The sequence below is a fragment of the Zootoca vivipara genome, chromosome 2 (assembly GCF_963506605.1).
Source record: "Zootoca vivipara chromosome 2, rZooViv1.1, whole genome shotgun sequence".
Taxonomy (NCBI): Eukaryota; Metazoa; Chordata; class Lepidosauria; order Squamata; family Lacertidae; genus Zootoca; species Zootoca vivipara.
In genome coordinates this window covers 4,447,592-4,463,409 of record NC_083277.1, presented here as the reverse complement: position 1 = coordinate 4,463,409, position 15,818 = coordinate 4,447,592, and the positions used below count along the sequence as shown (strand labels likewise).

The 15,818-nt window shown below is 45.7% G+C and overlaps 1 protein-coding gene across 1 annotated transcript; it reads left to right on the top strand.

The window, feature by feature from the left end:
* Positions 1 to 475: 475 nt before the first annotated feature.
* LOC118080173 (vomeronasal type-2 receptor 26-like) lies at positions 476 to 8,007 on the top strand. Its single transcript, XM_060272240.1, has 5 exons — positions 476 to 754; positions 1,902 to 2,147; positions 3,566 to 3,811; positions 5,615 to 5,741; positions 7,106 to 8,007. The coding sequence occupies exons 1-5, from the start codon at positions 476 to 478 to the stop codon at positions 8,005 to 8,007; spliced, it is 1,800 nt and encodes a 599-aa protein (XP_060128223.1).
* Positions 8,008 to 15,818: the final 7,811 nt, after the last annotated feature.

Below are 15,818 nucleotides of genomic sequence, written 5' to 3'. Positions count from 1 at the left end.
TACACAAACCCTGAGTTCTCAAATCCCTCCAGCCATGTAGTGACATTGTAGAGCAGCGTTTCTCTCAGTGCTTGTTGTAACTTTCAGGGGGTTAGTTAAGAGTATTTTCTGCTGCAAAATCAGAGCATCCTTTCAGCAGCTTTCAAGCCTTTCACAAAACGTGAAAATACAGTTGATTTTGTTATTTGAAGACTGTGGACTTTTCATCATGAAAAATAACCTTTCAATTTTTCTCTGAATTAGTGAGTTTATATCTGCTTTGCAACAAGGGAAAGTCTCCCACCCTCAGTAAAAAAAATTACAGAGCATTTTCTTGGAGTTGGGGGGGGGGAGATGCACAAAACTGAGACTGATGTTGCCCACATAGGTCCTTTGATTTATAAAAATAAAGAATGTGGCATTCTCTTCTCATTGAATGGAGAACGGCAGCCTGTCACAACTGTTGTGTTTGCTGCTTTGCAGTTTGGCTCCAACGATGTATTGGCACATTCTGTCCTTCTTGTTTGCTGTTCAGGAGATGAATCAGGATCTCAGGATGCTACCCAACATCACCCTAGGCTACAGCCTCTTTGAAACCTATTTTAACGGCAGACTGGTTTCCAATGCAATGCTAGACATGCATTCTGCTGGGGAAAGCCATCTTCCCAACTATAACTGCGGACGGCGGAAGAACCTTTTGGCTGTTTTTGAAAGGGCTGAACCGGACAACTCCATCCAGATTTCAAGCATGTTGGGCATGTACAAAATCCCACAGGTAGGGACTGGAATGCCTCCCTGTCAAATATACTACAGGAGTGGATTGCCTGCATTTGCAGGGGTTTAGATTACACGACTACATAGCTCCCTCCCAACTCTGCCATTCACCTCTTAGGAAAGGATGGTCCTAAAAAGATTTACAGGAAGGTGAATCTAGCCTGAGATGCCCCAGGAACATCAGAAGGACAGCGGGGCTTGATCACGTCAAAGGACCAGTTAGCCCAGCATCCTGTTTTCAGATGAGCTCACCAGTAGCTCTTCTGGATGGCCTGCAAGCAGGACCCTCTTCACAATTTTGCATCCCAGCAGCTGGCATTCAGAGGCTTCCTGCCTTTGAAAGTAGAGGGAAAACATGGCCATTGTGGGTAGAAAAGATGGAATAACTTATCCTACCTGAATTTATCTCTGGCATCCCCAAACTTCGGCCCTCCAGATGTTTTGGACTACAATTCCCATCATCCCTGACCACTGGTCCTCTTAGCTAGGGGATCATGGGAGTTGGAGGCCAAAACATCTGGAGGGCCGCAGTTTGGGGGTGCCTGATTTATCTTATCCTGTTTGAAAAGCAAGTTGGTGGCAAACACTACAGTTTGTGGAAGCCAGTTCCACAAAGAAAATGTCAAGAAAATGTCGCACTAGTTTTTAGTAAAATGATACAATTTGTTTGACATTACATTGGTTACAGTTTGCTATATATGGTAGTTATAATAGTCATTAATGACTTTTCCAGTTTATAATGAAAAATCTATCTCTTAAAAAATGTCTTAATGGAACTTTTTGCACCACCTAGTGCAGCATATTGATAAATCAAATTACAGGCACAATTTCTCCATCCATTCACTATGCTAGTTTATTGTGTGTTTTTATAATTAGGTCCAAGACAATCTCAAAAACTGAGGTTTCTCCTAAGCATGCAAAACACATCTCTATATATCACTAGGGGTGTGTGTGTGTGTGTGTGTGTGTGTGTGTGTGTGTCTGCCTGCCTGCCTGCCTGCCTGTGTGTGTATCTGTATACCCCCACAGCCTAGTATTCTTACAATACATACATATTTTGTCACATAGCTATATATTTCTTCACAACCTAATATTCTGAAGACAAAGAGTATCTGGACCTAAATCAGCCCTCTACTCTTCCTCACCAGGTCAGCTATGGCTCTTCTCATAACAATAAAACTCAGTCCCCTTTTGTCTACCAAATGCTCCCCAAGGAAGAAATTCAGTACCTGGGGATTGTCAAGTTGCTCCTGCATTTTGGATGGACATGGATTGGTCTCTTTGCCCCAGACAATGACAACGGGGAAAGGTTTTTGAATGCCTTGAGACCTCTGATGATGAGTCGAGGAATCTGTGTCGCCTTCTCAGAAAGAGTGGCTCGTGAGACTCTATATGTAGAGCTCATGGGGAGGAAGCCACCTGTCATGTGGAGAAAAGTCACTGTATTTGTCTTCTATGGGGACTCTCGCTATGAATTTACTCCAATATTCGTGATACAAGAAATTCTTGAAAACATACAAACTGGGGGGAAAGTTTGGATTACAACAGCTTTTCAAGACATCAACAGACTTTTGAATTACGATATCAAGCACTTTATGTACACTCATGGTTCTTTGTCCTTCACAATGAAGACCAGAACATGGACCAAACATGACTCCATTGAACCATTGTCTGAAAGAACAATACAATTTTGGGGTGAATCATTTCACTGTTCATGTCCCAAGTATGTCTTGATCATGAAACAATGGAGAAGGTGCACAGAGAAAGAGAAACTGGAGATTCTTCCCCAGGAGGAGATTGAAAGGGCCCTGTCTCAAGATAGCTTTATTACTTACAACAGCGTTCAAGCTGTGGCCCTTGCCTTACGTTCTGCCTATTCTTTCAGATCCAAACAGATGTTCATGGTGGGTGAAGCTGACAGATTGAGACTTCAAAAGCTGCAGCCATGGCAGGTACACTTATCTCTTTTGCAACACCACTGCGAATGAGTAATCTATTCTCCAACTCTGGAATCAATGGTCTTCACTTAGGCATCATCTAAGATTAATAAGGGGGACCCAGGTGGCGCTGTGGTTAAACCACTGAGCCTAGGGCTTGCTGATCAGAAGGTTGGCGGTTCGAATCCCTGCGATGGGGTGAGCTCCCGTTGCTCGGTCCCAGCTCCCGCCAACCTAGCAGTTTGAAAGCACGTCAAAATGCAAGTAGATAAATAGGAACCGCTACAGCAGGAAGGTAAACGGCGTTTCCGTGCGCTGCTCTGGTTTGCCAGAAATGGCTTTGTCATGCTGGCCACATGACCTGGAAGCTATACGCCGGCTCCCTCGGCCAATAATGCGAGATGAGCGTGCAACCCCAGAGTCGGTCACGACTGGACCTAATGGTCAGGGGTCCCTTTACCTTACCTAAGATTAATAAAGATTATTTTATTGATTTATCATAAGAATATGTAACATTATCTGCTGTCTTGAGGGACCATGTATGAGGTCCATTCCATTGGACTACATCAGTGAAACTGAGATGGTCTTGCCATCTGGGCAGCCTAGGACTTTCATAAAAACTGCCCCAGCTTGTGCCCCAGAGCAGGTTGCTTTGGCGCTGCTAATGTAACAAAAGACAGAATAAAGCAGGTACCCGTCTCGGCAGCCACAGCAGGCACTGTGATTCCCCAGCCATTTCACTTCACCCCTGAAGGTGCATTCTATTTTCTCTCAAGGCAGATAGGTGCCCACAACAAAATGTGAGATACATGACTAGGAATTCAGAAGGCTCTCGTATCACATTAATGGCATTGTTTCCCCCCCTGTCATTCCAGCTTCACCCTTTCTTAAGAAGCATCCAGTTGTTTAACACCTCCAGGGGCGGACTCTATTCAGATGAGAAGGGGGATCTGGCAGCTGATTATGATATTGTGAACTGGGTGCTGTTTCCTAATGCGTCTCGTGGCAGAGTGAAAGTTGGGAGTGTAGAGAGACAGGCATCCTCCGATATAAAACTCACCATTAACACCGAAGCCATTGTGTGGCCCTGGCAGTTTAAGCAGGTAGGGCAAATGAATGATGTGTCATTCCTCCCTGTATTTCATCTGTGAAGCTGAAATCATTTATACTGTTTACAGCAGTGGTTCCCAACAGGTGGTCCGGGGACCCCCAGGGGTCCGCGAGCTATGCCAGAGGGGTCCGCAAGATGCTATTAGAATAAAAAATATATTAAATATATTTCGTATGATAACAGATTTTTTGTTTTGGCCGCTTCCTGCATGAGCAGAGTCTAGCGCAAAACTAGAATTAGAGGCAGTAGTTCTGCTGTATGCCGTTAGGTGGCGCTTTACAAACACTACTGTTTTGCAAAGAGGCAGCCCGCGCATTCTACTAACGCTCACCTCCCCAAGATGCTTTGCGCGCGTCGGCTTCATTTGTGCGCTACTGCGCAGGTACCCTGTCTTCTCCATTCCCCTCCCTCCTCCCTGGCGCGCACTGCCTCTTTGCAAAACAGTAGTGTTTGTAAACAAAGCGTTGTTTTTCGCGGAAGCTACAGTTCGCGTAGTTAAAAATGGACCGTTGGTTAAAAAGTGGTTCATCTCATCAAGAACTGAAAATTAAAACTTACTGTATACTGATGGAGTACTCTGTTGTAACTGTAAAAAACGTATAAATATAAAATATAAAAAGACTCTTAATTTGGCTCTCACTTTTTAATTTTAGTATTAGGAATTAATGAGGGTCCTTGTCACAATAGCGGCTCGATGAGGGGTCCTCGAGAAAATTTTGTTGGGAACCCCTGGTTTACAGGATACTGAAACAGGAAATTATTCTTATCCAATTCCTGTAAACCCAATCTAGACTTCATCTCTAAGCATCCCCACAATTCCTATCCCAAACACTCCTTTCTTGAGTGAATCAACCACACCACTTCCTGCTTCAATGCCAGGTTCAAACATGTGATAACAGCATGAAACGTGTCGCTCCATTCATCCCTTGTTTCACATCTTTAATGCAGAATTCAGGTGATCTGAGTAGCATCCACACTCAGGTTCACAAAGTCACTGGAAACACTCTAGCTCATGACCTGCAACAGGTGTACCAAACCCCCCTACATACAATCCCTTTTGTTAACCAGTACTTCCTGTCCCAGCTTAGCAGGAAGCCTGTAATCATTCCTTGGCTTCTGCTCTGACATTATCTTAAAAAAAAAAATAATTATTGGTTTTACAGATAAACACAACAAATACAAACAAAAATAACAAGAAAAATAACATTACAAAAATAACGATGAAAACACAAAAATCATAATACCGTGTTTCTCCAAAAATAAGACACCGTCTTATATTTATTTTTCCTCAAAACAACAACAACACTATGGCTTATTTTCAGGGGATGTCTTATTTTTTTTCCTCCTCCCTCTGCTGCGGCCGGCATTGCTGCTGCGCCTATCACTATGTCTTATTTTCGGGGTATGGCTTATATTCCTTGAATGCTTAAAAATCCTGCTAGGGCTTATTTTATGGCAACGTCTTATTTTCGGAGAAACAGGGTACCATAATCCTTTCCCATTAACATTGTAAAAGGGGACTTCCTCGAGTTCCCCCTATCTGCGGTTCATTACTCATTCATCTTTAGCAATTTCCAATTCATTGTTTAAAACTCCTTCCAATTTCAGATCTCTCGTACATCAATTTATTTAACATAATTCTCAATCTGCTCTGACATTATCAGAGCACAAAAAAATCTATATAGCAGAATAGTTTGTAAGCACAAAGAGTATTTCCCTAAAAGTGGCTGTTTATGGAAACCTCTTCCAAACCCCATGATTCACTTCCATACCTCTAACACTTTTCTCTTGTTGCTCTTTCACCTGTCTTTAGACTATGCCTCGTGCCAGGTGTACCGAAAGCTGTGAACCTGGATACGCAAAGGTGGTTCAAGAAGGGCAGCCCATTTGCTGCTATGCCTGCGCTCTCTGTGCAGAAGGGACCATCTCCACTCAGGAAGGTGGGTGATTCAGAGGGAAAGGGCATCCCTTGGGAGAATATAAATAGTGCAGAGATTCAGACACCGATGTAGTGCATTCACATTGGGGGAAAGGCACCAAGAATATCAAGGGGAGTTAAGGGAAACATTTTGAGAAAGGAAAGTTGTTATAGAAAGAAAAAGTGAACATATGAAGCTCAGGGAGGAGAGTTGGAACCCGTAGGCAGTTCAGGGGAGCTAGCAGTATACAAATAATAATAATAATAATAATAATAATAATAATAATAATAATAATAATAAATAATTTATTATTTATACCCCACTCATCTGGCTGGGTTTCCCCAGCCACTCTGGGCGGCTTACAACAGAAAAATGAAATAAAACAATTAAACATTAAAAGCCTCCCTAAACAGGGCTGCCTTCAGATGTCTTCTAAAAATCTGGTAGCTGTTTTTCTCTTTGACATCTGATGGGAGGGCGTTCCACAGGACAGGTGCCACCACCAAGAAGGCCCTCTGCCTGGTTCCCTGTAACTTGGCTTCTCGCAACGAGGGAACCGTCAGAAGGCCCTCGGTACTGGACCTCAGTGTACGGGCAGAACGATGGGGGTGGAGACGCTCCTTCAGGTATATTGGACCGAGGCCATTTAGGGCTTTAAAGGTCAGCACCAACACTCTGAACTGTGCTCGGAAACGTACTGGGAGCCAATGTAGATCTTTCAAGATCGGTGTTATGTGGTCTCGGCGGCCGCTCCCAGTCACCATTCTAGCTGCCGCATTCTGGATTAGTTGTAGTTTCTGAGTCACCTTCAAAGGTAGCCCCATGTAGAGCGCATTGCAGTAGTCCAAGCGGGAGATAACTAGAGCATGCACCACTCTGGCGAGACAGTCTGCGGGCAGGTAGGGTCTCAGCCTGCATACCAGATGGAGCTGATAGACAGCTGCCCTGGACACAGAATTGGCCTGTGAGTATTTAAGGAGAAGGACAGAAGAAGGTGACTGGAGATCAAGGCAAAGTGCTAAGAGGCACATGGAGGATGGAAAAATACCTTTTTCCATTTAGAGTCCTTGGGTGGAAGACTTGGGTGGAATAATGCCTAGAAAGACTGTGTTTGTCCCCAGCTTGAAAAAAGGTGAACTCCTTCCCCCATGGAAAGAATGCTGCAATTTGTGATTCTTGTCCCAGAGAAAAGAGAAAGAGGATGATTTTAATTCCATGGTGCTTTATATAATATCTCTAAAGAGATAAGCTTGTTTCCGCTCAGCTGATTCTAGAATATAAGCCCTCTCTCTTGGATGGCTATGCTATTAAATGCAATAGAAAAAGTAATATTATGGTTATACGGTTCCCCTTAAGACTACTGAAGCCTCCCTTCTTCCTTTCAGATGCAAACCACTGCACCAAATGTCCAGAAGAACAACATCCAAACAAGGAGCAAGATAAATGCATCTCCAAGATTATCACCTTCCTTGCCCATGAGGAGCCTTTGGGGATCACCCTTGGTTTCTTTGCCCTATTCTTGTTCTTAACCACGTGCTTCATTTTGGGGGTCTACGTTAAATATATGGAAACTCCCATAGTCAAAGCCAACAACAGAGACCTTTCCTACATCCTCCTTGTATCTCTCATGCTTTCCTTTTTGTCCTCCTTTCTGTTCATTGGTCAGCCAAAGAAAGCAACCTGCCTTCTCCGACAAACCGTCTTCAGCATCATCTTCTCAGTTGCTGTCTCATCTGTGTTGGCCAAAACCATCACGGTGGTGCTGGCCTTCCTGGCTACAAAGCCAGGGAACAAGGTGAGAAGATGGCTGGGGAAAAGTCTGGCCAACTCCATTATCATTTCCTGTTCCAGTGTCCAAGTTGTCATCTGCACTATCTGGCTAGGGATTTCTCCCCCGTTTCCAGAGCCCAACATGCACTCCCAGGCTGGAGAGATCATCCTGCAATGCAACGAAGGGTCTGCTGCCATGTTTTATGGTGCCCTGGGCTACATGGGCTTCCTGTCTGCCATCTGCTTCATGGTGGCTTTCCTAGCCAGGAAGCTTCCGGGATCCTTCAATGAAGCCAAGCTGATCACCTTCAGCATGCTGGTCTTCTGCAGTGTTTGGGTGTCCTTTGTGCCCACCTACCTGAGCACCAAGGGGAAGTACATGGTGGCTGTGCAGGTCTTCTCTATCTTGGCCTCCAGTGCTGGGATTCTGGGCTGCATCTTCCTTCCCAAGTGCTACATTATTGTACTCAGGCCTAGTTTGAACGCAAAGGAGCATCTCACAATGAAAATGAAGTGAGACATTTGATTCTTTGATGTTTTATTTGCTGCCCTGTTTAGTGAGCAATCTAGTTACACAGAGATGCCACAAACTCACCTCACCCTGGAAAAACTAGCAAAAACGTATAAAAATCAATCACCTGAGTGCTGGAGGTGTAAAGTTGGAAGAGGATCCTATATGCATATGTGGTGGGAGTGCCAGGTAATAAAGGAATATTGGGATAAAATATATGATGAATTAAAAAAATTATTTAAACTCTCATTTAAGAAAAAAACAGAAATCTTTCTTTCAGTAATATTACCACCAGAAATCCAAAAGGAGATCAGATCATTATTTATGTATACAGCTGTTGCGGCCGGAATCCTGATTGCAAGAAATTGGAAGAGTGACAAAACCCCAAATATAATGAATGGTAGGTCTTAGTAATAGTATATTTACAAATGGCAGTAATGACAGGGAGAATTACCGTGTTTCCCACATTTTAAGACACCGTCTTATTGTTTTTTTTCTCAAAAAACCACGGGGTGGCTTATTTTTGGTGGCATGTCTTATTTTTTTACGGTATTACGGTTTTTACAGCACCTTCAGGTCTTCTTGGCCGGGCCAGGCTGCTGGCTCAGGGCACTGCGCGCCATGCTGCTGGGCTGTCTGAGCGCTGCTGGGCGCTTTGAGCAGCTGGGCGCTCCGCGCGCTCCAGCAGCCATTTCCGGGCGGCGGGACGGCGGCGGCCGGGTGGAGGCGAGGCCGCCGGCTCTGGTGCTCAGCTCCGGGGCTGCTGGGCGCTCCGCGCGCTCCAGCAGACGGCGGGGCGGCGGCGGCCGGGTGGAGGCGAGGCCGCTGGCTCCTGCGCTCAGCTCCGGGGCTGCTGGGCGCTCCGCGCGCTCCAGCAGCCGTTTCCGGGCGGCGGGGCAGCGGCGGCCGGGTGGAGGCGAGGCCGCTGGCTCTGGCGCTCAGCTCCGGGGCTGCTGGGCGCTCCGCGCGCTCCAGCAGCCGTTTCCGGGCGGCGGGATGGCGGCGGCCGGGTGGAGGCGAGGCCGCTGGCTCTGGTGCTCAGCTCCGGGGCTGCTGGGCGCTCCGCGCGCTCCAGCAGCCGTTTCCGGACGGCGGGGCAGCGGCGGCCGGGTGGAGGCGAGGCCGCTGGCTCTGGCGCTCAGCTCCGGGGCTGCTGGGCGCTCCGCGCGCTCCAGCAGCCGTTTCCGGGCGGCGGGATGGCGGCGGCCGGGTGGAGGCGAGGCCGCTGGCTCTGGCGCTCAGCTCCGGGCTGCTGGGCGCTCCGCACGCTCCAGCAGCCGTTTCCGGGCGGCGGGGCGGCGGCGGCCGGGTGCAGGCGAGGCCGCTGGCTCCGGCACTGCTGGGCGCTCCGTGCGCTCCAGCAGCCATTTCTGGGCAGCGGGGCGGCGGCAGCCGGGTGCAGGCGAGGCCGCTGGCTCCGGCGCTGCTGGGCGCTCCGTGCGCTCCAGCAGCCGGTTCCGGGCGGCGGAACAGCAGGTCTCCTCCGGGCGGCGGAACAGCAGGTGTGGGTGGAGGACGCTGAAGGCGACGCGGCTATTGGTGGCTCGTGCGCTCCGTGGGGGGAAGGGAGCGCACGCCGCCTGGCCAGCCGCGTCTTGTTACTGGCGATGCCGCGCGCTCCGGGCTACGGGTTGGTAGGCCTCCTCGGCCGGTCCAAGCAGAGACCCGACTGCTGGCTCGGCGCTCTGCCTGGCGCTGCTGCAGGCATGGAGATACACTATGTCTTATTTTCGGGGTATGTCTTATCTTTCGCAAATGCTTAAAATTGCTGCCCTGGCTTACTTTATGACTACGTATTAAAAAGGGGGAAACACGGTAGAGGCTGCTCCAATCAAAAGGTGCAAAGAGAATGGAAAATCTTTAAGGAATATTTAGAGCAATATTATAATACAAATTATCTCCTGGTAGAAATAGTGTGAATTCTGAAAGATAAGGAAAACAATATTTTTCAAAATTGATGGAAACAATGAATATAATATACAAAATAGATCCGTGTGCAATAAAAGGAAAAAAGAAGGACACAAAGAGCATATGCGGAAGTCAATTGTGCTTATTTAAAGTTTTGTCTTTTGTCTTGTCTGTTTGTTTATTTCTGTTCTTTTTGTTTTATTGCTGTTTTCTTTTCTTTACCTCCTTCTTTTGTATTTCCATATTTTCTTTTTGGATCTTCATAATCAATTGTCGATCTTGTGGGAAAAACGATGACTGGAAAAAAAGTAAAATACAAACTTGATTGAATCTGTAAAGCATCCAGATACTAATACAAATTTAGATATATAGGAATATTTATTTATTGGGAATTAATATAATTGAAATTAGAAATTTTTTTGCTTTTGTGTTATCAATATGGGTACTGTTATTGTCATTGTTATTGTAAATATTATGTTTTTTTTGTAAATATGGAAATTTAAATAAAGTTCAATTTTAAAGAGAGAGAGAGAGAGATGCCACAAACTGATCCTAAGGCTTTCATTTGCCATTAAATGATAAGGAATTGGGTGATAACCAACTCCGGAAAGCAACTTGTCAAAATGTTTTACACTATTGTTACTTCCCACTCGAAAGCAGTCTGCCTCTTTTTTAATTTGCTCAGATTCAAAATTCATAATTTCTGAATAAATATGCCATCCATGCTGCTTCCAGGGCCTTTTTGTGTTTTTATTCTCTTGCAACCCATGACTTTCTCAAAAATTTGTGTTTTTTTAAAAACTCTCCTGTGAAGTTTTTGCCAGTGGGGTAGGAAGCATCCATCAAGAGAGAGTAAGCAGAGCTGGTGGTTCTGGAGAGAGAGAGAGAGAAAAAAGAGAATAGCAGATAGATGTCTCTATCCAGGAAAAAATACAGGTATCCCTTCCAGAAGGAAAGTAAAATAACTTAATTGTAGAGCACCTGCTTTCCATGCAGATGGTCCCAGGTTCAGTTGGGACTGGGTGAATGGCTCCTGTTTAAAATGCTGGAGAAACTAGCCCTATGGAGCTAGTTTAGGGTTTCCCAAACTTGGGTCTCCAGCTGTTTTTGGACTACAGCTCCCATCATCCCTAGCTAGCAGGACCAGTGGTCAGGGAATATGGGAACTGTAGTCCAAAAATAGCTGGAGACCTTTGTTTCTGAAACCCTGAGCTAGATGGACTAATGGCCTGATTCCGTATCCTGCGGATTTCTGTGTTCCTAAAAACAGGATCCCCACTTGTTACTTTCTGTACACTTTTCTCTGGGTATTTCCTGCAGAGGCTCAGGGAAGCCAAGGGCCATTTCTCCTCAGCCACTCACAAGCCTTCTCCTGTCACTTTAGGTGGAATTTTCTTTCTTGTAGTTTGAATCCATTGCTCCGTGTCCGCTTCTCTGGAGCAGCAGAAAACAATCTTTCTCCCTCCTCTATATGACATCCTTTTATATATTTGAACATGGCTATCATATCACCCCTTAACCTTCTCTTCTCCAGGCTACACATACCCAGCTCCCTAAGCCGTTCCTCATAAGGCATCGTTTTCAGGCCTTTGATCATTTTGGTTGCCCTCCTCTGGACACGTTCCAGCTTGTCAGTATCCTTCTTGAACTGTGGTGCCCAGAACTGGACACAGTACTCCAGGTGAGGTCTGACCAGAGCGGAATACAGTGGTACTATTACTTCCCTTGATCTAGATGCTATACTCCTATTGATGCAGCCCAGAATTGCATTGGCTTTTTTAGCTGCTGCATCACACTGTTGACTCATGTCAACATAAGTAACTACACCAGGAAATAAGTAACTACACCAGGGTTGCCATATGTATGGAATTCCCGGGTATAGCCGATATTTGGGCCTTGCAAACAGTGTCCAGGTGGAAATTGCTGAAATGTCTGGGAAAGTCCAGACACATATGTGTCATTTTGGGTGACTTTCATTAAAAATAACTCAAAAGCTCAACAACTCTGCCATAAAAAGCTCATTTTTTTGACATATGGCAAGTAGGAGACACCTTTAGGCAGGCCTGTATAAGGAAGTTTTTAAATGTTTAATGTTTTATTATATCTTTAGATATGTTGCAAGCTGGGGCAACCCAGTCAGATGGGCAGGAAATAATAATAATAATAATAATAATAATAATAATAATAATATTTCATCGGAAAAAATGTTGGAGGATATGTAAACACACTGGTGACACAAGATAAAATCTTAGGCTGACTTGATAGGACAGTGAAATGGCACCACACACCACACATAAGGCAGATATTTTTGTACACTGATGGGGGGGAGGGATGGTGCTCCCATATTTCATGTGTGATCTTTCAAATACATCCTCAAAGCTACAAGTATTTTCACCCATAGTCTTATGGAAGGCTCTCTTCAATACAATGTTGGCCAAATGCAGCTGCACCCTCACTAGTCCTTCTCAGGATACAGAGCTTCATCAGTGAGTTCTCACAAACATAAAAAAATTCCTTCAGTAGCACCTTAAAGACCAACTAAGTTTATATTTTGGTATGAGCTTTCGTGTGCATGCACACTTCTTCAGAATCCAATAAGTTTCAGAGGTGAAACTTCCTCCCCTTCCGTAATTATATATATATATATATAAATCATAGTAATTTATTCCTCTCCCCACAACCAAATCTCCAGGGACTTCCCATGAGACCAATAACTGAAATATCAAAATCAAGGGAAGCATGATGTAACTTTTTCGTTAAAAAGCTTGGAAGAATAACTGTGGCTTAAATACCTCCTATTAATGAAATGATAAAGAAGGCTTGTGCCGATGAGAACCTGGTCAGAGACTTGGCTTGTTTTTGCTGCCTTGAAAGCTCCATCCAAGCCTGGACTCCAGTTGTGTAACTAAAGTCTCTCTTGCTGTCACAAGAGAGGCGACTATTACTGCCATCTCTAGAATGATAACTGCGCTTCTTCTCCTGCTGCTGCTAATGCCCAATGGAGCCTGTGGGATGGAGAAGGCAAAATGCTACCCGAATCCACCCACGCATCGGAATAAACCAATGAATTATTACAGGCCAGGAGACTACCTTGTTGGTGGCGTCATATCTTCAAAAAGTGCTACCTTTGAGTCATACAGCTTCTCCCAGCACCCCTCCACCAGGCTTGAAGAGTGAGTAGCCATGGGCTGATGGGTTTATTGTTGTCCCACCTTCACTCTTGACTCTTCCCAACTTCCTGTGCAGCCAAAAGCAGATTGCATTTCCCTGTTTCCCTGGGTCAAACTCTCTCCTTACGTTTAACCTGAGTTTGTTGTTGTTGAGTCGTTTATTCGTGTCTGACTCTTCGTGACCCCATGGACCATAGCACGCCAGGCACTCCTGTCTTCCACTGCCTCCCGCAGTTTGGTCAAACTCATGTTCGTAGCTTCGAGAACACTGTCCAACCATCTCGTCCTCTGTCGTCCCCTTCTCCTAGTGCCCTCCATCTTTCCCAACATCAGGGTCTTTTCCAGGGAGTCTTCTCTTCTCATGAGGTGGCCAAAGTATTGGAGCCTCAGCTTCAGGATCTGTCCTTCCAGTGAGCACTCAGGGCTGATTTCCTTCAGAATGGATAGGTTTGATCTTCTTGCAGTCCATGGGACTCTCAAGAGTCTCCTCCAGCACCATAATTCAAAAGCATCCATTCTTCGGCGATCAGCCTTCTGTATGGTCCAGCTCTCACTTCCATACATCACTACTGGGAAAACCATAGCTTAAACAATACGGACCTTTGTCGGCAAGGTGATGTCTTTGCTTTTTAAGATGCTGTCTAGGTTTGTCATTGCTTTTCTCCCAAGAAGCAGGCGTCTTTTAATTTCGTGACTGCTGTCACCATCTGCAGTGATCAAGGAGCCCAAGAAAGTAAAATCTCTCACTGCCTCCATTTCTTCCCCTTCTATTTGCCAGGAGGTGATGGGACCAGTGGCCATGATCTTGGGTTTTTTTGATGTTGAGCTTCAGACCATATTTTGCGCTCTCCTCTTTCACCCTCATTAAAAGTTTCTTTAAATCCTCTTCACTTTCTGCCATCAAGGTTGTGTCATCTGCATATCTGAGGTTGTTGATATTTCTTCCAGCAATCTTAATTCCGGCTTGGGATTCATCTAGTCCAGCCTTTCGCATGATGAATTCTGCATATAAGTTAAATAAGCAGGAAGACAATATACAACCTTGTTGTACTCCTTTCCCAATTTTGAACCAATCAGTTGTTCCATATCCAGTTCTAACTGTAGCTTCTTGTCCCACATAGAGATTTCTCAGGAGACAGATGAGGTGATCAGGCACTCCCATTTCTTTAAGAACCGTAGTTTGCCGTGGTCGTCACAGTCAAAAGCTTTTGCATAGTCAATGAGGCAGAAGTAGACTTTTTCTGGAACTCTCTAGCTTTCTCCATAATCCAGCGCATGTTTGCTATTTGGTCTCTGGTTCCTCTGCCCCTTCGAAATCCAGCTTGCACTTCTGGGAGTTCTCGGTCCACATACTGCCTAAGCCTGCCTTGTAGAATTTTGAGCATAACCTTGCTAGCGTGTGAAATGAGCGCAATTGTGCGGTAGTTGGAGCATTCTTTGGCACTGCCCTTCTTTGGGATTGGGATGTAGACTGATCTTCTCCAATCCTCTGGCCATTGCTGAGTTTTCCAAACTTTGGAAAGTCGTGCTAAGGAGGTCAATCAGTTAGTGCAAGTAGTTCTGCTTTCCTGATGGAACGATCTCTCCTCCCTTCCCCTGACCCCAGGTATTTCTGGGGGTTCTCCCCCCCCCCACCCCAAGCTGATTGTTGCAGGGTTGCACACGGTGGGGAGGAGGTGGGAAGCCCCATTGCTCAAGTGGGGCTTTTTTCACTTGCTCCTGCTGGTGCAACTATTTAGTTCAGGCATCCCCAAACTGCGGCCCTCCAGATGTTTTGGCCTACAACTCCCATGATCCCTAGCTAACAGGACCAGTGGTCGGGGAAGATGGGAATTGTAGTCCAAAACATCTGGAGGGCCGAAGTTTGGGGATGCCTGATTTAGTTGAATCCAACCCCTAAAAATATTTTCTGCTGGCATTTTGGAAAGCATGTGAGGTTTTTTGGGTGCTCTGTTTTGTAACTTCCAGTCTGAAGAAACCTCCTCAAAGGAACTGGTAGAATGAGCCAGTGTGGTGTAGTGGTTAAGAGTGGTAGACTCGAAATCTGGGGGACCGGGTTCGCCTCTCTGCTCCTCCACATGCAGCTGCTGGGTGAGCTTGGGCTAGTCACACTTCTCTGAAGTCTCTCAGCCTCACTCACCTCACAGAGTGTTTGTTGTGGGGGAGGAAGGGAAAGGAGATGGTTAGCCGCTTTGAGACTTCTTCGGGTAGTGATGAACGGGATATCAAATCCAAAATACTCTTCTCCCTCTCCCTCTCCCTCTCCCTCTCCCTCTCCCTCTCCCTCTCCCTCTCCCTCTCCCTCTCCTTCCTCTTCTTCCCTGGTCTGACACTGCTTCCTTGAGACTGAGGCGAGAATGGTTCTCTCAGGGAAGAGAAATGACTGACAAGGCAACTCTCTTCCTGCAGCAAAAGGCAACGCTTTCCTTTATGCCTAAGCAGGATGGCAATTTAAAATAACATTTTCCAGCTGGAAACTACCACTGGCAATTTTCCCCCAACACCCACCATCAGTGCAAGGTGATTTATGTAGCCTCCAAGGCAAAATCTATGCTATGCTTACATGAGTACAGCGTCGAAACAAAAAAGAAAATATAAAAAAAAAATTCCTTCCAGTAGCACCTTAGAGACCAACTAAGTTTGTCGTTGGTATGAGCTTTTGTGTGCATGCACACTTCTTCAGAACAGTGTAACCTGGAATCTCCATTTGACTCCAGAGATATTTTCTTTCGCTCCCAG